Genomic DNA, 26,065 nt, shown 5'->3' with positions numbered 1-26,065 from the left:
CACATTTTGTGTAGGCGTTTTAATTACGTTAGTTGTAGGTATAGAAATATATACAATATATTATGTACTGTTTATATAATGAAACGTATACTGTTTACTAGTATATTTTTCGGTTTAGCTTTGAGTGCATGGTGGAGACCGTTATGCCTATTCGCTATTCGCCTTATTTTACAAATGCTAGTACTTAAGGTAGCTTAAGAGAAGAAGAAACGTGGAAGACCGTGTCTGTCACATTAGACAAATGTTTAAATTCTACTCAACACTTTACAGTTCAGCTAGTCACTAATATAATGATTGAATAGGAAAGAGCTTAGACCTCTTATCTTCTGTATCTATAAAAAGAAGTGTGAATGGGTTCAAGAAACTGCTGCTATAATACATCATATTCTCTAACATGTCTCTTCCTCCACAGCTGTTATTTACTTTGGTGGACGACAAGAAGGAGAGAATTGGAACTGGGCCTGGGTGTTGAGTACCCGTCTGGCCAGACAAATTGGATACCTTGAACTTCTCTTGAAACTGATGTTTGTGAACCCCCCTGAGCTTCCCGAGCAAACCACAAAGGCATTACCTGTTAGGTGAGGCTTTTCTTCATATGATGAGCTCTCCCGTGGATGAAATGAACGTATTTGCACTCCCTATGAGTGTCTGTTTGTAGCACATTCACTAGATTTGACAACCTCCATTGTGTCTCGGCATCCCATTCAACAGTTTCTCTTCAAGATTCATAACAAATAAAAGACTGACACGATCAGCCATGACATATACGGCAACATAGAGGACAAAATGGTCCATGTCAGCCCTTGTATGCACTTTAATGCGTAGCCTGGCTGAGTGTTTCCTTATAAGTAATATAATTTTTTAAATCAATGCATAAAGGGTTTCTCAGAATCGTCTTTGTTTGGATTATTCCCTGTCCCCTAGCTTTGTTTCCTGGCGGTAGATGCGTTTGACATCTCCTCCAGCCAGCTCCAGCACTAACTCCTGTGAAATCTCCAGGGGGCCTAAGGAGACCCCTTGTGCATTTAGCGCTTCCATTAGTTTGAGTGGGAACACTTTCCTGGCAGTGATGCGTTCCCTGACAACTTTTTATTTCATGCAGGTTCCTTTTTACGGACTACAATCGTCTCTCTAGTGTGGGAGGAGAGACGTCGATGGCAGAAATGATAGCCACGCTCTCTGATGCCTGTGAAAGAGAGTTTGGTTTTCTAGCCACACGACTGTTCCGGGTGTTTAAGACCGAAGAAACACAAGGTAGGCATTACTAACTTGGTCATTAGCCCCTTAAGGCCCAGGGCAGCATTAACTTCCATGTTTGTACTATTTCTCAAAATCTAAAATTGCAGTTGTACATGTATATAAATTGTACAGAGCAAGAGCCAATGGGGGAATGTAACCAAAAGATATTAATGCCCAGGATTCTCATCTATTATTATAAGACAAAGACACCCACTACCCAAAGACAAACTTGCATATCACCTTTTTTCTTTCCAAATCTAGCATGGTTGGACTTCATAGTGGTCACAGATATCAAAACCACCCCATAAAACTATTCACAACTAAGAAGATAACCCAGGGCATTTTACTAGGGTCGTTTTGGCACTTTTCAGGCAGCCATTTTATCTCCAATTTCTTCCAAAGTTTGTGATATGTTTATTTTTAATTTTTTGGCCCCAGTCATCAGTGGGGAGACAATCTGATCCCTGCCAGTGCCAAAACCCCACAACACAGGGTGTATGTCCTTGGTCCTCATGGACTAGTTTTTTGTGATGTGTAAGCATTGTTACCGATCGTTAAGAGGCTAAACGAGATCAGTGTGGTGCAGGCAGCCTTTGTAAAGGTGCAAAGTGGAGAATGGAGCTAACTTCAGGACATTTACAGTTTGACCCTAGAACTTTGCTTTCCTGAGAAATAATTACTTTGTTTTTTAACCGAATACTTTCTAAACTATCACTCTGTGCAAGAAGATCTGGCCCTGCATAGTGAATAGCCCAAGCAGCGAGGAGACTCGAGGAATCTCACTGATTTTAAAAATGTGTTATGCAGGGCAGTCCAAGCTTTTCTTGTGTATAAAACTGACTGGGGTCGTAATGTAAAAGAACATCAGCTGGAGGGCCGTGCAGCTTTTTCTTAGGGAAATAAACTCTTCCGAATTATATGTTCCTGTTCTGCTAAACAAGGTAGACTCTGAGACTTCACCTCAGGTCCATGTCGATGTTCGCATATGAATAAAACCTCATAGAGTGACCGTTGTGAAAATCATCTGATCCACGTTCTATACAGATGTGCTCTCTGGGGATATTCAGTAATTATTCAATGGGAAGTAACTTTGAGTAAGTGTCGTAACTTTGATATATGATCTCTTTAGGAAAAAAGAAGTGGAAGAAGACGTGTTGCCTCCCGTCATTTGTCATCTTCATCTTTATTATGGCGTGCATCTTTGCCGGTGTCATCCTACTGGCCATCTTTAAGGTGGATCAGAAAAATATGACGGTCAACGCTGTCTTGATAGCCGTGGCTTGTGTTGTGGGCTTGGTGCTCATCCTGAATTGTCGAACATGGTGGCAGGTCATGGATTCGGTCCTAAACTCCCAAAGGAAGCGGCTTCATAGTGCAGCATCCAGGCTTCACCGGCTGAAGAGCGAAGGCTTCATGAAGGTACGACCCCTCAGAACCAAAGCATATAGTGCAATCTACGGTCTCGTTACAGTAGGCACATGCTTTCACATGGAGACCCCATGACTTAGAAATGTGTGTATTCTTCATTAAGAGCAATCAATTATCAGAATCAGAACTGTTCCAATTATAGGGCTTTCAACTTGCTTTTGCCATTAACCTATTCAGTTACAATTTACCTGGCAAATTCTGGTATTCCATCAATAGCAATATCAGCAGTAGTATTTCTGTGTCATTTAGGAGCCCTCCGATTGTGTTAGTTATACAAGTGCCCAGCAGAGGGAGCTCTCTGTACAAAGAGAGAAATTCAGGTTGCCAAAGAGGCCACACTGGCCGCTGGTCTGAATTTGTCCCGTGCTTGCGGTTATTGTGATGTGTCCAGTGTAAATGGGTTCTGCTGACATTAAATACTAAGCCGCAGTCCCTGTCTGAATAAATTACGGTAACGCTAAATATTTTCCAGAAATTAGGGTACAACTCTGTGCTCAGCATAATTATGAATTACAAGCCGACTATAATCATTAGAATTATCTGTGTGGATCCCAGTAGAGATACTCAGCCTCCTAGAATACATAGGGAGGATTATGTAAGAAAATGGGCTTCTGGTGAAATCTTTGCAAAATTGGTCCTATGGTATAGTTGGCTGTTACAGCGATAAGGAACATTAAAATATGGAAAGGGTCGATTTATAAATCTCTAAAAAGTACAAGTTACCCCTTGTTTATAGCACTGATAGTAAACAAACAGTAGGAGGAAGTTGAATCTAAAACTTTTATTGTATGTTACATAAGACGTACAGCTTCAGAATCTGAATGTTCTCTGCACTACCGGTGTAAAAGATGACTTGGCAACAGATTCGCACCAAAAAACACATGTTGATAGAATGAGAGACAGCTGAATAATGTATGTGGAACTTCTTAACGTATCATTTGCAATGAATTGCAATTAAAGTGATTTAATAAGTACAGCAGAATATACAGGCTGCTAGTGGGGAGTACAGCCAACTACTGCTCAGCATGCATCTCAGGCATGACGTATATGTGCCATATAGAGGACATGTTAATTGGAGGTAAAGTAGACTATTATAGCAGCTAATTAGAAATGCCTATTTACCTTTTTTTATCTTTAACAATATTACATCAGATGGGTTTACCAAAGCCTCATAAAAAGCATCCCTTTAAACCTTTAGGATGAATTACTTGGTATGATACAAATATATGTAATAAATGACAAATTTTTTTTTTAAAAAAATCATTTAACTCCCAACATAGTTTTTTTGGTATTCTTGTTGAGATATATTATCCAGTGTCTCGTGTGCCAAGTTGGATATAATTAACTAGACCCCGGGCCGCTACTTCTGATATCTGTGATAAATGACGATTGCAGGTGCTAAAGTGTGAAGTGGAACTGATGGCTAAAATGGCGAAGACCATCGACAGCTTTACACAGAACCAGACGAGGCTGGTGGTGATTATCGACGGACTGGATGCCTGCGAGCAGGATAAAGTTCTCCATATGCTGGACACGGTATGTATATTTTATCCTAGTGGTGGCGCGATTCAAATGCTATCGGACGTTTCAGTTTTATCTCTCAAAAGGGTTTTGTTGTGGGGGGGGAACCCACATGACCTCAACAGCACTGATCTCATGTATGATTTGTAAGTTTTATCGTGCGTGTTAAACATCTTTAAGAGTTAACTTCAGTGCTGGATCCAATAATCTAGGTTAGCGTTCATTCTTGTTTTCTACCAATAAACATCCTTTTATCTGCTGGGGCTGCTGTTTTCGTTTATCCGGTATACCAAAAAAATGAAAGATTCAGTAACTGATCGATGCCTACCACGTGATTGCGTTAAAAGTTTGCTTATATAATGCACTGATATCGTAGCTCTAGCCCCTTGCTCTTAATTCTAGACTTTTCTCAACTACGAAATTCTTCAGAAAGGTGATATCTTAACGTAACACCGATACTTTTTGTAGAAGTATCGTTAACTTATTTAAGTGAAGGTTTTTGTAACTATTTTCCTACATTGAATTAATAAGGACTACATTTTAAAAACAGTTAAGATTGGTTAATTGTCTATATCAAAAAAATTGTATAAAAAAAAAAAAAGTGTCATATTTTTGCATCTATAAATACCCATTTAGGTTATCACCGCAAGAGAAAATAAACCCATCTCTTAATTATGATGCGAATTTCCCTGTCTAACAGTCTGCAAGGATTGTCCTTTGTAACCGGCGTTTGGTAGAACGTTTCTTACGCACTCCCCATTGATCGCAAGGAATTTAGTTTTGTTGCATTATTATGAGAATTGGGGAGACGCTGCATCCGTTTCAGCCTGCGCGGGCCGCTAACGGCATCTCTCCGGCATGTCCCCGTCATCCTTTCCTGCACGACCGATAGTAAAACGAGATCCGCTCAGCCGTGAACTAAAACGAGCACCAATCGAGGTGATAAATGATGCCACTGAGCGGTTAGCGGGCGCGTCGTCTTTTAATGACTGCCTTTGAAAGCACGCACGGTCCTGTTGCTCGGGATGCTGGAACACCGCTGTTTGGTAGCAGTTTTACTGTCGTAATTAACAATACTGGAAGTCGTGCCGACGAGCTACACGGTCGTTACGGCTAAAATCCTAACCCGCTACAAGTACTTTGTGAATTTGTGCCCAGAGTGCCGTGGTATGGAGTGACGGATGGCATGATGGATTTCCAACGTGTCCCGGCAGCCTTTCGCTCCGCTGTGATACGGCACCGTCACCGTAGGATATCACGGACGTCCCCCAGCTCGGTATAAGAGTCTCGTTCCTCCTTCGCTCCATATGCTGCTAAAATGAACAAAGGGAGGGACTCCCGAAAGTGAGAGTTTACCGGACGGATGTGATTTCACCTCGCTGACCTCGCTATGCATTGGGAAAGGTCGAGAAGGGGCGTATAGTGAATAGCTCAATCTATAAGGAGCCTTACTCAATTAAAGAATGATCATACAGGCCCAACCAAGGACCTCACTCCGGTTGGCCCTTCATAGTACATTCGTGTTCACCCTCAAAATCCCTCTTATACCATCCGCGATCGCTTACTGCATGTGACGTTCGAGACAATTAATGATTTGTTTTAAGGTCAGTTTCATTCCCGTCTCAGTATTCAGAAAAAACCTCAAAACCCACTTCTTCACAGAAGCGTACAATGCGCAAGAACCTGCTTCCTCTGCCGCTAATGAAACGCTGATATTCACTTACAGCGCTGCCTCTCCCTCTCTCTCTAACCTTATGTTCTATCCATTCTAGAGCACAAGCTTGCGATCAGGACCATCTTTACCTAAAGCATCGGTTTGTCTTGGTTGGTTTTGTCAGACCCATTGAACGTGTGGACTGCAAGGAGCTTCGCTTACATTATTGGCACTATAGAACTAAAAATAATAATAAAAACATAGGTGTTATATTGAACAAAAAAGGTGAAATATAAGATCTTAAAGTACTGCTGTTCATTATCAGTGAGGCTTATTAGTCATAGAAAAAGGTATTCGATTCTGCTGCATTACTGAATTACTTTTTTTTTTTTTTTTTTTTACTATTTTTATGAAATATCTGATATGGGAATAAAACACTTATTTTCTTTAACCCCCCCCCCCAAAGGTTCGGATCCTGTTCTCCAAGGGACCTTTCATTGCCATTTTTGCAAGTGACCCTCACATTATAATCAAGGCAATAAACCAGAATCTTAACAGCGTTCTGAGAGATTCCAACATTAACGGTCATGACTACATGCGTAATATCGTCCACCTGCCCGTGTTCCTGAACAGCCGCGGCCTCAGCAGTGCCAAAAAGCTGTGCGTAGCAGCTGTCACCAATGGAGACCTGCCATACCTTGAGAACGCAGGTGAGGCTACTTCATCTCTCTGGACGGGAGGGCTTTATTGGCATCTGTTGTTTGTTTGCTGATTAATTATATATTAATGGTGCTCGTCCTAACGGGGGCAATATAATTTAAAATGAAATGCTGGCTTCCGCTCAAGTCGGCATCTCTAGCAAAAGTCGAGCGGTAAAATTGCCGCATAGCTCCAATAATATTTACCACGGTGCGGACAGATTACTTTATCATAAGGATATGAATAAACATAAGAAGATGCGCATAAGGAGACGGCGTTTACACGTACGGTTCGTATGCAGGAGTGGTCTGTGGGCAGCACAAAGCCGTGATGGTCCCCTGATACGAAAAATAGTCACCCGGGTTTGTTGAAGGTCATGTTAGTAAGATAGGGCAGCCCTGTGTAACTCGAGGCTAAATCAGTAATATTTATCATCTTTTTGACTGCCATTTAGTCCTCTCTGACACAAGAAGTTTTCCGGGATTGTTCTTTCGTAAGGCATAGCAAAGATAACGAGCTGGATGTTTAAACCCGCCTGCAAGCTTCTTCCAGAAAGTCCTACAGATAATAGTATTTTACAAATAGTTGGCTACTGGCCGACTGTATAAAACCCCTTCTTTGAAGCATTTCCAGATAGTGAGAGAAAATGCTGCTTTTGATGCAGGTTGGATACGCGTTGATTTGTGTATTTTATCTTGTTACTTAAAATGATGCGCCTCTTGTGTGGTTACAGTATAATTCAGTTGTATTGCTTTTGCAGGTGGCCATGAAGATAGTGACAGAAGAGTTTCCCAGAACAGCCTTGCAGAGGTTGCGAAAATTGGCAGCAAGACTGCCCTCAACAGACGGGTAAGCAGGAGCTGCTTCAACATGCCACGGACACAGCGTACATACTTGGGGAACACGGTTATGGAAGACAATATGACTGATGGGAATAGGAAGTAGAGGGGGCAGTAGGAAGGTGTGATGAGGTGGGTAGGAGTAGAATGAAGCATGGTGGTACGGCTCTGGAGGGATGGGGAAACCAGAGAGCACTAAGTCGGTCTAGGTAGACTGTTAGGGGGCAGAGAGTTTTGTAGCATGGCCATGGATGAATGGTGAAGGAGGCGAGATGTGTCCTACGTACGTTGAACTCTTTGGCTTGTGCTCCTTCAGGATACTTACAGAAGGAGGCAGATGCAACGTACCATAACGCGACAGATGTCATTTGATCTCACTAAGCTGCTAGTCACCGAGGACTGGTTCAGTGACATCAGTCCACAGACAATGAGGAGACTGCTAAACATTGTTTCAGTAACTGGTAAGCATGTGATAATCTTTTGCCTTTCATATTGAACTGACAATATGTCAGGCACTCTTGCTGTTACGTTATTCCCATATCAAGTTCTTTTCCTCCATTGGTCATTTCAGGGAGATTACTCAGAGCCAACCAGATTAATTTTAACTGGGACAGGTTGGCCTCCTGGATTAACCTGACTGAACAGTGGCCATACAGAACCTCGTGGATCATCCTGTACTTGGAGGAAACAGAGGGTGTCCCTGACCAGTCAACCCTGAAGACTATCTATGAAAGGTATAATTACAGGCACTGCATGCCTTTATGTACAGCATTGACGAGCTGATTTATACTTGTGGGACAAATGTAAAATTCCCTCTGTCACTACATACTTGATCTTTGTGAAGTCTCTAAACTGATGACACACTAGCCTGAGCTAGTGGTCCATTGACTTGACATGGACATTAGTGGAGAAAGTATTTCATGTGCGGTAATAGCATTGTTTGTGGGCACCCAGAAAGCCTGGCAATTCTACCTGCCAGGAGCGACAAGCAGCGACCATTGACAATATTGCGCACACGCGTGAATCTCTGAAGTGTCATGTCTCTAAGATTCCCACAGAGGGCAGTACTGTATTGGGCATCTAAAGTGGTGTAATACAAATATAGAAAAATAATAATTATCACTATAGGATAAAGGATATTTAAAATCAATCTAAAAAAGTTAAAATAAATATTGAGTAGAGATTGCATCACTATGTTTTACAGCAACATTTATCAAAAATGAGATCTTGAATTGATAATGCACACAATCGCACATCCACATCAATGCAACAGTTCACAATTCCCAATATGTTTGTATAGACTACAGTCCCTATCATCCTCAGCCATGAACCGCTGAGGACTGCCGTTTACAACATTCAAGGCTCATTCATTCATTCATTCATTCACACCCTGGATCTTTAATGCTCGCAGCAGGGCTCAGCACAACCAAGGAGCCTTACAGTAAAGTGTAGCGGCATGGAACGTTTCACAAGGCAGTGCGGTTATGTGAATGAATGAATCCCTTCGTCAGGTAGCCGGCAGCTGGCTTGGAATTGCACCTTCCCATCCCTAGCACAAAGGAACCTTCCTATTTCCAAGTCACGGTTTCGGGGGCTCCCTGGAAGCCTCGGATTTCATTGAGTTGATTTGGGGAGGGAGTAAGAGGTTTAACTGGGATTTTCTTGTGGATTTCTGGCCTCTAAAAGGCATTAGAGAAATAAATAAAAGCCCCCCCGTCTGTGCAGGGCTGCCCTTCTGCTGCATCTACTTGCCTCTTGTCCGGAGCAGATGGGAAATGACAGCATTTAGAGTGGACAGTTAAAATCCTCCTGCCAGGCGATCCTTTCCAGTACCAGCCTCGCACATAAACAGAGACATGTCTGTCCGTCCCCTTTCACATTCCTCCGCACTTTATCAGAGAAAGATCCGCTGCTGCGTGTTATCTTCACCCCCCAGCGTGCTTTGTGTGGGTGCTGCCTGCGAAAACATTACAATCAGCGGCTGGAATATGAATAACAAGCAGGACACCATCGCCCACAAAGTCATAAGGAAGTCTACTACCTGTGTGTTGATTTTAAGCTACTACACGACATCTCCTCCTGTGTACGTGCCGGTTTACTCGAAATCCTGCACACAGAACGTTTAAAGAACTGAGTTGTAAATGTAGAGCGGTTATATTTATGGAGCAGCGGCGTTTTCCATAGTGCTGTTACAATAAAGGAGAATACAAGAATACAGATAACAATATTGGCAATATACTGATATATAACAAATACACAAACACATCTTCTCCCACCTTTTAGAGTTTGGCTCTTTATAAGTATTGCCCTGGTGCCCCCACGAGCCTCAAATAATTAACCCCCTGTTTTCCATGTATGTACCCAGAACTCATGATGGATTGGATTCAGCGAATCAACCTGTCATTAGGATACATTGCCTAAAGCAAAATGATGGCATAGCACCTGGTAAGAGGGGTACGTCTCCTAAACAGAGTGTGAGATTTTTAAAGCTATAACCGTTTTTTGGAGTGTTTAGCCATATATGACTTAGGCAGGGCTATCGGGCGAGGAAGCTAAGTTTGGAATACCTTTACTTAGTCTTCCACTGGACAAAGAGATACTGATTGTCGGATATTTAAGATAATGCAGCAGAACCCCCCATGAAAGAAACATATTTATCATAAATTGGGCCTTTTTATTTATTTATTTTTATTCCTTTTACTTTATCTTCTATTTCTTACCCCTTTGTATATTCTTCTTGCCTTGGGCATTGTATGATGCTGTGGCTTGACATAGTGCTTGACTGGTGTTGATGGACAGTTCCTTACCCACCACGAGACTCCGCGGGTTAATGTTTAGGTGCCGTCACGCATCAACAAGGTATTTTTCGTGTGCCAGCTGGCCTGCCGGCTAGAGACTTCTTTGTGAGCCCCCTCTGTTTTCCACCGATTACTTTATGCGGCCATAATAATGGGCAGCCATATGCAATGTAATTTTGGTTGAAACATTAGCTGCCCTCCTGAGGTCCATATGATTCTGTCACAGCTCCCTGACGGAAACGTGTGCCAGTTGTTTGGCTACTTTGAGGATATTAAACTACTTCTAATGCTGTTTGTTCCTAACAAATCATCATATACATTTAATTAAAGAGACAGCAGCTTTATAGCGCAATGACTTTCTATCAGTAAAAGCGAAAACACAATAATATCTATATTTCAGAGTAATGACCAGATTGAAATGAAGTTTTTAAGTGGAAACAGTGAGGATGGTGAGGATAGATTATAGTCATTTAGAACCGTTTAGGTTTTACCATCCAAAGCCACTATGTGTATAGCTGTGTAGTGAATTGTTTCCCGTTACATATAGGGACGTATATGTAAGCTTTATGTATTGGTAAAACAGACCTTATCCTTTCTTTAGTATTAAATATTTGAGACCTATACTTGCTCCAAACAGTGAACCACCAAGTGCTTGCATCCCTCGTCCTTTCTCTGCAGTCATTTTCTGTTGAACGTTCCGAACATATTTTACTTTGGCTTGCGTTTTTTCTTATTTATTAATATAATCTCCATTCCTAGTCCATTCAGCCAGGTGCTGACGTGCCGTCTGTGCCATAATCCAGACCATTGCTGGGTGGAAGAGATGCATGTAGTCCCTCAGCTCTTGTGACGTAATGAGATTTGAGCAGTGATCCCGTTCCACCACATCCAACGCCATCTTTTTTCTTTCTATTACCAGTTATATGTGTATTTTCTTCCTTTGTTCTATATTTATTGTGGAATACGGGACTTTAGTAACACTAATGCAGAGGACAAAAGAGGGAATTAAAAAAAAAAATTATATATATATATATATATATATATATATATATATATATATATATATATATATATATATATATATATATATATATATAAAAATTTATTTTTTTACAATTACCATTGTTTTCAATTGGAGAAACTGAGGAAAAATGTGTGAACGCTCTATTACAGGTAGTTCACAATTAGTTACAGTGAAAATTATTACTCCTTATGCCATTATTTTATCATCAATATGAGAGCATTTTTATTATTATTTACTGGTCTATTAAAGTACTTTTCAGGTTATAGAGAAAGGTGACGGCCGTCCACAGTTTATGTAAGTAGATGTCTTGATATGTTTTTGACATAAAGCAGGCTTTATCATCTGGGTGGGAGGCAGTTTCACCTGCTTTGCCAAACGTCAATGCCTTTGTAATTAAATGCCACATTAAACACATCCCTGGTACCGACGATGCCCAAACCCTCCTAAGAATTAACTCTTTAATTTAAGAGTAGAAGAGTCGACCTAAATTACTATGGTGCTATGATTATTTCTCCCCATTGTGGAACCTCTCCTCAATCATTAAGTTGCTGATTGGCTCGGGTAATGGTGGGGGAAGAACTTCCAGATAGCAGATTGTGTAGCTTTGCTAGTTATGCCATCTTCCCCGGGGTTAACCTTTTAAACTATTACACCAAAAAACGGAAACTACGTGACAAAGTCTGGTACCTTTTAAAGAGCCGTTATAACACGGTCTATCTCACCGTTACACATCTTCTAATCGCGTGTGTTCTGTGTGCTCGATTTATAAAAGTTAGTTGATATAACTTTAATCCTGTTTATTAAATAGCTAGGATAAGTCATGGAAAGTGGCTTTGATGAATCAGTTAGTGATCATGAATCTCTGTAGCCAAACCTTGCAGGGGAAAAGGCAAAAACAGCTTTGTTTGCGCTTTACACATAATAAAAAAGTTCTAAGGAATTGTCTTGACTTTTTGATCAGAAAATCAGATTTAGGAAAAAAAAGGAAAAGGGTAGAAAAATCACTTTGTTTTCCCAGAACATTATATAGAAAACAGCCCAGGGTGCTTTGCTTGGTTATTCCGGGCTGTAAGATCACATGAATGTAAGTTTTTTTTTTTTGGGAACTGCGCACGATTTACACCAAATAATGTTTATGAAAAATACAGCTAGTGTAATAATTTAAAGTGAACCACCATAAGCTCATTGCATAAAATGCTTTAATTCTGATCGTTCGTACGACTTCAAGGTGCAACCAACTTATTGGTGTTCTGCAGTAGCAAAGACCCTCTGTAACGGTAACGGATGGGTACAGGAGGATCTAGCATGGAGGTGGTAATTGATGGATTAAAGAAATGTAGCCGTAGCCTGCTAACGTTTTTACCGCCGGCCCTAATTTTTATGGGAAAATGTTAATGTGTGCACAGCGCCCTTAATCGCAATAGCTGCAGCCCCCTCTCTGGTGTCTCAGCCAGCTAAAAAGACAATATACAACATAAAGTAAATGGGTTGTGTGACAAAGCACCTAAAGTACATATAATAAATGGTACCTTTTATATTTTGCATCACCGAATATAAGTGCTCCAAGTAAAACATGAAAATGCAATATATATATATATATATATATATATATATATATATATATATATATATATATATATAAGGAACATTTGATTTGAGTGTAATGAAAAAAAGAATGAAGCTAGTGGCTTAGTGTGGCAATAGGGAGGACCGGGGTGCTTCCAAGTTCAGAGATGATCCAAGCTACCAGATGGAGCATCCTCAGGAATGTCAAGATGTCAGGAGGCATTCAATTCCTAAGGAGCTTGTCTCAAGAAAGGAACCATAATCTTCCTCTTCTGATCACTGGAAGACAATGGGGAATGTTAAATCATATGATAAGAAAGTGTACAGATCAAGCCGCCTCTTCCATACCAAGCAGCAAAGATTATGAATGAAACGGTGACCTTGAAGGCAGCAACACTGTGAAGGACGAGAAGCAGGACCTCTGAAGCATACTAAGTGATTTAAAAAAAAAAATAGATATATTCATCTTTCTGCTGCATCGATGTATAGATCAAATATGAGGCTATCCCAAAATGAACCGCTTTACATTAAATCATACATTCTCTTCATGCCTTCAAACAAAACTTCATACAATGCAGGAGACACATCTTCTATTATATTCATTCACTCGTATTTAACATCTTGAAGCCGAGTTGCTGAGAATATCCGTTGAATTTCCAGCGTATGGATGTGGGGACAGGGAGCCAATTGTATTTACAGCATGATGATAGCAGCAGGAGATAAATGATACACAATTATTTTATTATTAAGGAATTCAGATTGCGTAAAACAACTAGAAAACTAGAATATATATTTTTTTTACTTTTCCAGCGCAAGTAGTAAAATTTATTTTTTCCATAAAAAGCCTCATTTATTTTTATAGTAATTTGATGACACATCTGCTTGCTTTATTCTGCTGAAAAGGGGGAAATGCTGCTTCTTGGTGTTTTTTTGTGAAATCGCTTTGTTAAATTATTTTCTAAATCGTTCAACTTTTAACAAATGACATTTGATACCAACACTGGAAAGCAATTTCAGCTAATTAAGTAGATCCTTCTATAAACCATCGGAACATTAAGATGACAAACTGTTCATTCAGGATTATTTTAATTGGTACAATTATTGTAATTTTGTTGCAATTATGTGTTGAGTTAAAAGCTTTTGTCTGAATCATTTGAAGGTCCCCCCCCCCTTTCCCTTTTGTAAATTTACAAGATTAGAAGACGTAATATAAAGATGGAGGAAAGTATTGTTGTGTTTTGTCCAGTGTCCCTGTTTTGCAAATGAAGTCCGATATCTTAAAATAATATCCATAATATATGATTTTTGTTTCCTCTAGATTTTTGGTAAACGAGTGAATTCTTCTTATAACTGCCGTAACCAATCAGAGACTAAAAGGAATTTCTCAAAATAACCCTGAGTTAATCTAATTCACGTTATGAGTTATATGAATATTAATTATTATTATTATATTAAAATATAATTCATCTTATGCAGAGAAAACAAACTGGTTGCTAAAAGATATGCTTCTTCAGTAACATTATTTATTTACTTATTTATTATATCTGTACTTTCAGCTGGGGGAGGGGGGCATCTAACTTTCTTTTTGTGTTTTTTTTCTTTTTTTAGTGTTTTTTTTTGTTTTTGTTTTACATTTTTTAATTTTATTGGCGCATGTGATTTTGTATTCCGATAGCGCTTGACAAGTCACAAAAAACCACTTTGGTTACCGCTTGGCTTCTAAACCAGAGCAGAAGGGCATTTTTATTGGACGGATGTTCCAGGACTGGAGATTGTTTACCCTAAAACCAGCAGTTTGTGTGCCTTTAAAAAAAAATATGTATTTTTTTTTAACACTCCCCACAATCTGTTTAGAAAGATTTTTGGTTGTTTTATGATTGGCACTAGTGGGCTAAACGCATAGTTTACAAATCCTGTTCAGATTGGGATGCTATTTTCGATGGCCATTTATAAAAGGACCGTATAAAGTCTGGTGGCATAAAAGTGAATGCATAAGCACTGGCAGTTATTAGATGACAAACTACATAACATTGTAATGTAACAATATAAAAAGTGCACAGTTGTTTGGATCTCACTCGAAAACACTTTTCCTTTTTAATGTTACAAATTCAGTGTAAAAAATAGTCATTTAGTTTAGATGCTCTAGTACTCCCGCTATGTTCTAATAACGGTCCAAGTAGATTACAGCAATTCTTATTAGAGGAATTTTTAGAGTGAGTTTGTGGCTTCAACATGGATGGTGTACTTGCTAATGTTAAATAAAATTAATAGGTACTTTACTATATAGGGGAATGTCATTCAAATATGAGTATATATATATATATATATATAAATAAATATATATATATATATATATATATATTACTGTTTAAAAGTTTGGGGTCACTTAGCTGTTTTCATGAAAATCTCTAACTGTAACATAATTGCAAAGGGGTTTTCTAACCATCGTTTAGCCTTTTAAACTTAAACTTGGATTAGTGAACACAACGTGCCATTGGAACACAGGAGTGATGGGAGTGATGAAGGGCCTCTGTATACCTGTGAATGTTTCCCATTAAAATTCTATATTTCTGATCCATTTCATGTTATTTTAATGGTCAAAATTTCCTGTCAAAAAGAGGAAATGCCAACGTAATCCCAAACCTTTTAGAACAGTATTTAGTGTATATGTGATTATTTTTTTATATGTATGTTAGAGGCTATGGGAATGGCCGTATTTGTGGGTGGAGTCTGGGGAACTACTTAACCCCCTACCGCTCACCATCAGGTTCGATGCATGAGTCAGGGTCACGCTTTCTCCCACCCACCCTCTCCTTATCTTAATTCTCATTACTTGGGTATGCCCTCTTTTTGGCGTGCCGTCCATCACGATCACGGCACACCTCAGATCTTGTAGGTAGGCATTTCGTCAGTCTCACTATTCTCGTTTATCACACTAATGTCCCAGACTCTGTACACAATATATTTATACTTTTCATATATATTTGATAAAACTCCCCCACCCTATCTCTTCCCCCACCCTATCTCTTCCCCCACCCTATCTCTTCCCCTCCCTATCTCTTCCCCCTCCCTATCTCTTCCCCCTCCCTCTCTTTCTCATTAAGAGTCCTATAAAAATATCATTATAAAACTACATACCAAGTGAATAAAACAATTATAATAATGGTGAAGTTTTGTAACGAGATATATTAAACATCGATGTGTTTGCTACTTTCCCTTGTCCTTTCACAGTGTGTTTCGTTGTCCGATGGATGCTGCGCGGATGCAGATAAACCAAGCTCAGGAAGTCTTATCAGTTTTTTCTAGATTGTATTAGCATAACCAGGACTGTGATATATAACCACTGCGAGGAGTCGTTTACCCGTCCTGCTTGCTCTGTGATAAAGGATCGGTAGCAGTTCTTGTCTATTTCTTGTCCAGAGAATTGAATTCTTAATAAAATATAGATCCTTTGTATTTTATTGGCTTTAAGTCGTAAAAATGTGTCTACCGGACTAGTAAAAGTAGACGGGACAGGAGTAGAACTTCATGAGTCCTGTAGGCAGCGGACATACCAAGGGGTTAAACCTGGTCTGTCATTACCTTCTTACATAAGTGAGATTAGCCAAGAGATACTGTTTAAGTTTTGTATGCGACCCTCCAATTTCTGGTAATGCTAACTCTGTGGTCATACTTTGTCCTAATAATGGTCGCATTCTATAATCAGGCTAAAAAATGTAAGTGTTCTGCCAATTAGTGCCATGCTAAAAGGCGGCCTTCTTTCCATGGAGCCGGCTAAGTGTCTGTGCCGGGTTTTTGTGCATAGAAAGCTCTACTCTAACAGGCTTTAGCGTTTCAACAGCTGGTGAGTCTTCTCACTAAAGCCTTTGTATCAACGCATCGAGTGGCATGCATCATTTTTGTCTCGATAGCTCCATTTATCAAAATATAGCTTTCCATTGTTGCCGTTTATTGAAATAAAACATTTAATTCTTTATAGTTCGCTGCCCAAAGCATATGATGGAATTCTCGGTCTCCTTCTTCTCGTGCTAAATTATACTTCCACAACAAGCACTCCTTGTAAGTGTTCCAGAGCTTCTCGATGCGAAGTTTGTGCGCCCAGCAGAGATCACTGAAATATACTTGTTGTATTGTGACGTTTTCATATCTTTCATATTGTGTAGGAGTTCTTAAAGACACGCGAATACCACATATGTGATACTGGACAGATTGTTACAAAAAGGCTCATTTTGAGGACTCATGATGTAGAAGAATTCATACCAGAACATCTATGGTTCAACACTTAAAGAGCATCTCTGCCCTCTGTGATTACATTAGAGAAGTCCAAGCTCTTGTGAGCTTGCAGTTCATTATATCCTCATTGTATTATGCACTTAGAGTTGATTAGTTAGTGCTAACATACTGGTAGGAAAAAGGTTTTTGCATGAACTTCATATCGAAAGAACCTAAAGTAAGTTGTGTAATGATTTGGGATACATTTAGAAAACGATTATTTATATATATATATATATATATATATATATATATATATATACATATATATAAAACCCAAGCACGAATGGGAGATTCCACAGAAGGTTGCGGAGAATAGCAGGGCTAAGATCCTGGGGGACTTCTAGATGTAGAAGCAGGTAATCCACTGATGTTGCAGCGGTAGACAAGGACCAGAAGACAGCGCTGGTGATAGATGTAGCGGTTCCAAATGACGGCAACATCGGAAAGAAGGAGTATGACAAGCTGGAGAAGTACAAGGACCTGAAAGAACTAGAGAAGATACGGAGAGTCAAGGCCAAAGTGACCCCAGTGGTCATAAGAATGCTCGGCTCTGTAACTCCTGAGCAGGGAGAGTGGCTCCAACGGAGTCAATCTTCCAGTAACTTTTTGTTGTTTTATTAACGGACATCCAACTTCGCAAATCAGAGAGCCCGGCGACCAGACGCTTCTACATTTTATTTCGTAAATATTCCCACCTTTTCTTTTTGCCCATAATTGTGCTTTTAGGTTTCTCCTAAATACTCCTTGATGTGTGTCTCTTTAAGGGAGTCATTATAAAGGCAGGGTCCAGTAGTCCGCTTGTACGAGCCAAATCTGTCATTTAGAAAGAGCGAGTGAATGGGATTCTCCTGCTGAAAGGCACTCAGTGCTGCGGCGGATTATTCCACACTCCCTTATGACTCACTCATAATGTTTTTGGCAGATGGCAGCACGATTACCGTCCAGCTTGAACCAGCTTCTTCGACACCGCAGAGTATCGGAGATTTGGAAATCTTTTTGTTTCTTCTATGGCTACTTGTGGTGCGTGGGTTTGAAGGGGCTCGTGAACAGTGTTTACAGTAGACATGTAAATGGGACAGAAACGATTCGGACCAATTTCTTGGGGTTTTTTTTGGCCCATTCGTTTTTGGACAAGAATTTCGTTCCCTGCCCGTTCAGTTCAGCAGGAAGTTCGGGGAGCATTTTTAATTCAGGAACGAACTTTGCTACCCGGTGCCCATATTCACTCTCATTCACTCTCTCACACACTCATTTGCATTCACTCTCTCTCCCATTCTCTAAATGTTTCCCTACCTTCTCTGCCAGCCACTTCAGCATCTTCTTCATCTTCTATCTTATAACTTTTATCTTCTCTCTTGTCTTCTATCCTCATCCGCATCTCTGTGGACATAACCCGGTGGGAACTTCCGTCAAAATGGCGGCACTTGCGGTGATGTTCTCTCCCTGATCCGCCAAACGGGGTAGAGGACATAGCTGAAATAACTGTCAGTTTGACCTAACACGAACTGAGGGCAATGGGATGTCACCGCAAGTAACGCCATATTGCTCTGAACTGAGGGCAATATGGCGGCGCTTCTGATGACGTCCTCTCTCCGATCCTTCAATTGTATTAATCTGAATTTTCCAAAATGTGTTTACAACATGTATATGAAGGCTAAAAATTATCTGTAAATTGAGCAGTCAGTCAGTTGCAGGAAGATTGTCTGCCTTCCAGCAGTACTGGTAACGTTTCATACAATGGGGAATTTAGATTTGGGTTTAGATTTAGGACAGCCCTAGAACTATCCTAACCATGTTTCAATTCCCTCACTGTATTGGCTTCAACCACCTCTGCTGGGAGGCAGTTTCACTTATCTACCTCTCTATATAACCTTGAGAATAAGCTTTAGGGCTTTTATAACAGGAATAAAGGACAGAATAGACGGCCCTAGTGATTCGTATCTGCCTTCAAGTTCTAAGGTTTTGGGTTTTTTTTTGTTCTTTTTACATTGCGGTTTGCCCTTAAAAGGCTTGCTGTTGATAAAATGTTGTGTGCGTTCCATAAACTTCTACCAGTGCTGCAGATTTAGGATTCAGTCCACGGTCTGCTCGTTACCTCCTAGTGGCTCCTGATATCGATCTCTCTGTGCTTTGAGGCATGCTTTTGGCAGTTGAGTCGCTTGCTGTCTTTGGTTATCGTTTCTACTTCGGAAATAGTTTTCACTAATATATTCCAGCTCTACGGTGGGATATTTTTTCAGAAGCAGCTGGTCTGGGAAGGGGAAAAATAGACACCAGGCGTTCTAAGTGGAAATTACCTTATTACAGCTTGTACCCAGAACATGTGCCAAGTTAGAAACCTTGATACCTATCTGGGCTAGGCAGCCAAGGTCTGGGACCTCCTGGCCCAGGGACCTCGGTAAAGCCAGGTGGCACCCTGGCCTCCCCCCCCGGTAACGAATATACACCCTCACAACTTTACACACTCGCTCTAAAACATCCTCACCCTATCACCCCCCTCCGTACCGTATAGCTGCGGACACACTGAGCGAGCAGCCGCAAAATCACCGATGGCTAACGTTACACCGCGTTACGTGACTGCACTGCTGCGCCTCCACAAGCGAGCCCGTCCAGGCCTGGTGACAATTACCTATCTTTATTTATCATTCGTATAATTTAAGCAGTGCCATGATGGAAATGAAATTTGAGATTAAAAAATAAAAGTATACAGTAAAATTATAACCTCAAAGCAGGTACAATGTGCGATTCGGTGCAGCAAGTGTTAAAACGGCCTATGGCTCAGCCTGGATGTGGGGAATGCGAACCCTGATCCTTAACTGACGGTATTTGGTTTCTCTAACCGTGATTCTCCTTTCTGATATTTCACGTACCCACGCAAGTTATGGATTGGTTTTCCATGGACAGAAAAAATCTTTTGATTTTTGCATAAATTGTCCATTGCTTAGTATGAACAATTAGATAACAATACAATTATGAAACATCATTAGAACAAAAGCCCCAAACCCTACATTTCATGTAATAATTTATATATACCGGTACCTCTGTGGGGTTATTCGTCCGAATGCATCTCCTGCGCGCGTTGTACTCTCCTCCAGTACATTGTTCGCTCTGGTGAATGCTGCGGGGTCTTCCTGCCCCTTCCTGCCACTTATTGGCTGCTTTAGCTGCCAATCAGCAGCAAGTAATGTCCGATTATGGAGGAAGAAGTAAGATTTTGCAACATGGCTGCTCCTGTGTCAGGTAAGAGCTGTAAATAAATGCATACTAAAGTACTCAGCGGGGTGTCGGGGGCATTGGGCTGTCGTATCAGGCTATAGCAATGAAAATAGATCATTTTAAGTTGGATTGAAGAATTCTTGTCAGTCAGTACTGTCTTGGCACGTTATTTCTTTACAGCTTGTATATCGATGGCCTTTAGACTCCATTTCCCTTTGCAGACAATGGTTGCATTGTTAGCTGTGAACCTCTCGGCTGACATGTCTCGGCAAGCTAATATACTTCATGTGACGCGTCAGCTGAGCCTTTACTTTTCTGTCTAGCTCCTTATCTTATTTGGAATTTGCTTTGCTGCCTTTAAACTCCTTAAAACTGGTAATACTCAAGTTAAATGTATCTAATCCTTCCAAATAAATGTGAATTTGCACGGATGAAGTAAGCTCGGGTGAAGTAAGCAGAGCTACTTTTACACTGTAAATAGTTGGATGTAATTCTTTTTCAGATCGGTTGGTATTTTAATAAGCCCGTGATAAATAGTGATGTCAGAGGTACCGGAACACAATGAAAGATGAGTCAGGCGGATGGGAGTCCATAGTGGATCTTGCAGAGGTAGCAAGGGGAACGGTCCTGGAGCTCCCCCAAATAATCTGACACAGTTTGGGCTATTTTTTTGGACTTCCATGTGGCCTTGGAGCACCCCAGTCACATACTGGGCAGTCACATCGAGTGGGTATGATCAGGATACGAGCAGAGAAGACAAACCCTGTCCTAGCAGACTTATGACCAGTTCTGAAAGCCTTTGGGGCTAATCTGGGGAAGATCAGATAGTAGTATATGGGGCCACATCTGCTACTTTGTTTCATTAAGCCACACATACTTTGTGTTATAAGACCTGTAGCAGGAAAGGTACTTGTCAGGCACCACAACCCACCCTCCAATTCTTGCCATGCTGTTATACGGAGATGGACCGTCTGTACACCGTTACCCACAAAATGGGGATATTTAACTTTCTGCTGTACAGTGCTTGGGACGAACTGTGCAGTAAAATCTCTGCTAAATACATTGTGGTCGGAATCCGCACAAGCCGACTGCTTGCCTTGCAGATTTTTACAGCACTGTATTTGTTTCCTTTGAAGATTAGTTATTACTTTATACTTAAACTTGGATTTAATTGTTTAATCATAAACCTTATGCAGCTCATAAACTGCTGGAATGTTCCTTTTCGTTCTATCCCTCCAGTCCTCGCTCTAATGAATTCTAAATGCCTCGTTAATCACTTATTTTGGATGACATGTGTACAGTAAAGTGTGGGCTTAGTAAATGCCATATCAAAGCGGCAGCTATTAACACCGTTATTGCAATGAAAAGCAGTACTTTTTAAAACTCTTTCTTAATTGAATTACTCTCTATGGAGTGCAGTCGGTTCCTAAAATATTCTTATTTCTGATTTCTTCACTGTTCTCACCCAACAATAAGCATCTCCAGCTTGTAGTTTAAAGAGCCACTAAAAACCGTCTTTTGTCTGTTAAGGATTAAGCAAACCTCATTCATATCAGACTCGGAGTTTGGACAGTCCTTTAAGAGCCCATGAAATGTTGTAGGGTCCTTGTTTACGTAATGGGACGTTTTAAGTATCCGCTGCCTCATTGACATTGAGAGGACCCATGGATATCATCAAATCTTGTAGGAACAGGGCAGACCCCGAATCACAGAGGGACCAAGCTGAGACCGGTCACTGAGTCCGGTATATTAACTAGTTTCATTTTATTGTAAGTAATTCCCAGGAGTAACGCGGTGTCCTTAATCGATGCTTTTGGTCACATAATGACCAAGGGTCGCTTGAAGCTTCCCAGAGTTGTCCTTGTAAAAGGATGCCCTGTTAGTGTTTTATGAGTGGAGCCCCATGGAAAACCACTTAAGATGACTCTGAAAATACGAGATCTCATCCACGAGTGTCTCTGTGAGCTTTCGGGTGTTGAAGACCAGGATGTGGATTTGTAATTAAAAATCTATGCAAAAATGACAATATTTAACGTTTCCAGCATACTTACTTTCTTATTTGGAAGATGTACCTGAAGAGCAGCTGGAAGATGGGTGGTGTGAAAGCGTACTCATGTCGCATAATAACCACTTAATAAAAACATTTTAACGGAAATTTGTGATTTTTGTGTTTCAGAATTTCCAAAAATATTCCCACTACGAAAGATGTTGAGCCTTTACTTGAAATTGATGGCGATATTAGGAGTTTTGAAGTCTTTTTATCGTCCAGAACACCAGTTCTCGTGGCACGGGATGTCAATACATTTCTACCGTGTACAGTAAATCTGGATCCAAAACTACGGGAAATCATTGCAGGTAATCGCTAGATCGCGTCACACGCGTCCTACCGAGACATGTTTGTGTCAGACTTTGTGTTAATCGACAGTGACAGTTGTTTAGCGTGTTCTTATTTAAACACGGTACCAGTTTGAAGCATAGGCTGGTGTTGGGTCAAGCAGCATGTGTGTACCGTGTATTTCTTTGTACTTTCGGGCATAAGATCTTTTTCGCTAACCCAGTAGTAACTAAATGTTTCAGATGTGCGTGCCGCCAGGGAGCAGATGAACATTGGAGGATTCCCTTATCCTCCGTTGCCTTTGCAAGAAGCTCCACCTCGTCCGGTTTCAGTGTTCAGCCAGCCATCCTCCGTATGCTCGTCTGCGTCGTTCAATGGCGCTTTCCCCGCTGGAGTGATGTCGCCGCAACCACCGAGCAGCTACTACAGCGGCATGACGGGACCGCAGCATCCCTTCTACAACCGGGTAAGGAAGGGGTTAACCATTATTGCATCCCGCCATAATAAAAAAAAAAACAAAAAAAAAAAAAACCTCACACAACTTTTCTCAAATGAAACAAACAGCAAAAGTTGTCAAAACAACATTTTTCCCAATAATACTCTCCAGGACATGGCTTCCTCTGTCTCCTTCACTTCTTCATTGTCTTACAGTCTTTTTTCTCTTTTCTTTTCTGCCCCCATCCGATCCCAAGCAATCCTGTTACGCATGTCATAGTGTTACCAAGTGCTTTGTGGCTGATAAAGTTTGTATGGTCGCTGCCAGGCGTATTCATAACTATACAGCCGTTCTGCCGAAAGAAACTTCTCCTGTCTGCTGTATCTGGTAGATCCACAACTTCAAGTGAGCGTTACCAATGGAAAGATGGCCACAAACTCTGTTTGATATGTTAGACGCTCTGTCGAGTTCCTTTTTATTGTAGAATAAATAGATAAAATGCAGTTTGCGTTTCCGTGACTTGCAGATGGACCATTGTGATATACTGTGTGATATTATGTATCATAAGCACTATGTTATAATGGGCCACTCCGAGTGAGTCTGTTGAGGATGTTACATCATGTTCCAGAATAACAAAGCATGTCCTGGATACAATACACTTTTACACTTTCAATGCATGTATGAAAAAGTGTTCATTTTACTTTACAGTAATGGATGTGGTTTTTTTTTTTTTTGCTTTTTTAATCAGCTGCTTCGGATCTAAAATGTCCGATAGACGGAGCATTCAGGGCTTAACAAACCCCAATGTTTTTTTTTAAAAAAAATCCCTCCATCAATGTTTTCATTAATATGTGATATCATGTTTTTGTCGTGTCATTTTTTTCCCTGTTTACCCTTTTATTATTGGTTTTTGCATGTGTTTTTTTCTTTTTCCATAGCCATTCTTTGCACCTCATGTTTACATGCCAAGGTATTACTTTGGCAATCCCCAACAACCCATGTCACGTCCATGCGTAAAACCCAATATGTCCAGAGATCAGAGCAATGGCCTAGTAAGTATTGAGAACCGCGCGCTTTACACTAACCTTCGGCGTTACAAACTAACCAAGGCTGCTGGCGCTGTCTGTGAATTATTCAGCATTGTGTGCGTGTGTTTGAATGGGGAAAAAATATGCTTTTATGTTGTGAGAATGTCTTGGTGGTGTTTGAAAAACAAGTGTTTATAATAAGTGTTCTGGCACCTAAACTGTGTGTATGCATATATAAGGTTTTTAAATGATTCCTTCTCTTTCTTTCCCCACCTTTGTATGCAGATTCATAATTCTGTATTAAATGAATTGAGGTCTGCCTTAGGCATCTCTCATACTCGTTCTGTGATTTATTTAACCTTGTGACCGGTTGCATGTTTTGGCCTGGGCTGACTAGACTGAGGCCAGCAGACCAGGAGGAAGATTGCCCTATGAGGTGATCAATGCCCCCCAGTGCACCTCTGCCCAGTGGGCCAGTTACAAGGGAGATAGCTGATCTCCTCAACTGGCCCATGTGGTGCGGGGGGCTGCCGAGGCAGCACAGCCCCCATAGCTTTCTGTAAGCAGCGCAATGTGTCCTCCTAAGCGGAGCATGGGGACATCATGTACCGGCATTCAGTATAACAGACAGCGGAGGTAGGTGCTTGGTGTGCATGTGTATATGTGCTGGCGACCGTTTTACTTACGGAAGGTTTGAAAACATTCACTAATATTGTTAATAACAGTGAATAGCGTTGGGTGCATCCTCCCTGGCGTGCCGTTTGGGGCTGTACACGTTGTGTGTCCTGTTGTGTTACACTGTGTGCGCTGGGTTTCAGTGCTTTTACAATTAGAATTCACAATAAAAGACAATCAAGGTTGGGAACATTTACAGTAAAGCATATAATGTGAACTACTTTAAAAGGCATTTAAAATTTGCACATTTTTTTCCCAGCACGCTCCAGCCTTCCTCTTCCTTATTGGCTGCTTATCGTAGGTTTTGACTTTATAACCAGTCCAAAAGTGTTTTATGGCATGTTGAATAACTTATAACCAGATTCCTTTTAAACCCCCACAGCCACACGTGTGCGTTTTTCTTTTCCTCCTCCTTCCTGGTATGTGTTTGAAATTGTGTTTTCAGACTACGCATTATTGTGTTGCTAGGGCGTCATCGAAGAGGATTCTGCCGAGGCTGTGCCTTCTCCAACTCAGTCTCTCCCGGTAAAGACCGCTGCCGTGCCGTGTGGTGTTGTAGCATCATGGTGTGTTAGGAGAAGTGCTGTTACTTCAGTCGTGCTAACCTTTGTGTTACTAACACTGCATCAACAGCTGTACGCTGCCATAAAATAAATGGCACCAGTCACTCACTTATTTACTCGCATATATTGCTTTGGCATCATCCCCTGTAGACCGGGCAGAGGCGATCGGTTCACTTAAATACGGCATAATATGTGAGAGGTTTCTTTATTTCCTCCTCATTACGCAGAAAGCGGATCACCGTTTTAAATCCACGGTCACTGGGCTTTAAACCTCCAGTTTCTGGGAGCCCCTGAGACCCCCACCCATCAGTAAATGGATCTGCCCCCTGATAGAAGTTTTTAAATGTGGTTTTGGATGCGCATGCTTTTACTAACCATGTATAATCATCACCGTATAGTCTAGCTCCTTGGTAGTTGTATTGTTTGTACTTAATATAGATATTATTGTGGAGCCATTGTTACAGCAGCACGGTTATTTATAACTTTTAGAAGCTGCGATAACAATCACTGGGTGGTTTTTGGTGTCCTCTATGGGTGCTGATAGCTGGAACAGTTTGGGGAAGCGTGTATGTCTTTTTATAAAGAGTTGCATTTGGAGTATAGAAAAAAATTGTATTTCACCGATGGGTTTTAAGGTTAAACATCAACAAGCCGAGCCATAGCTGTGCCTTTTGGGATTGGGCTGGAAACAGGAGCCGTCGTGCCGGGGCTGATGCTCCAGATCTCGCTAGCATTCTGCGAGTCTCCACATTGAGCTTCTTCTGAGCAG

At 40.8% G+C, this 26,065-nt stretch overlaps 1 protein-coding gene across 1 annotated transcript in view; it reads left to right on the top strand.

Moving 5' to 3' along the window:
- KIDINS220 (kinase D interacting substrate 220) overlaps positions 1 to 26,065 on the top strand; it is a 44,914-nt gene that overhangs the window by 12,288 nt on the left and 6,561 nt on the right. Inside the window, exons 15-26 of the mRNA XM_053458844.1 lie at positions 413 to 578; positions 1,103 to 1,254; positions 2,369 to 2,658; positions 4,063 to 4,203; positions 6,309 to 6,552; positions 7,302 to 7,390; positions 7,697 to 7,841; positions 7,952 to 8,114; positions 22,436 to 22,614; positions 22,837 to 23,060; positions 23,969 to 24,082; positions 25,202 to 25,258. Of these exons, the coding sequence (XP_053314819.1) occupies positions 413 to 578; positions 1,103 to 1,254; positions 2,369 to 2,658; positions 4,063 to 4,203; positions 6,309 to 6,552; positions 7,302 to 7,390; positions 7,697 to 7,841; positions 7,952 to 8,114; positions 22,436 to 22,614; positions 22,837 to 23,060; positions 23,969 to 24,082; positions 25,202 to 25,258 (1,964 nt within the window). The remainder of the gene's footprint in view (positions 1 to 412; positions 579 to 1,102; positions 1,255 to 2,368; positions 2,659 to 4,062; positions 4,204 to 6,308; positions 6,553 to 7,301; positions 7,391 to 7,696; positions 7,842 to 7,951; positions 8,115 to 22,435; positions 22,615 to 22,836; positions 23,061 to 23,968; positions 24,083 to 25,201; positions 25,259 to 26,065) is intronic.

The sequence above is a fragment of the Spea bombifrons genome, chromosome 3 (genome assembly GCF_027358695.1).
Source record: "Spea bombifrons isolate aSpeBom1 chromosome 3, aSpeBom1.2.pri, whole genome shotgun sequence".
In the NCBI taxonomy this organism is placed as follows: domain Eukaryota; kingdom Metazoa; phylum Chordata; class Amphibia; order Anura; family Pelobatidae; genus Spea; species Spea bombifrons.
The sequence above is the reverse complement of the archived record's forward strand: the minus strand, read 5'-3'. Positions and strand labels throughout refer to the sequence as shown.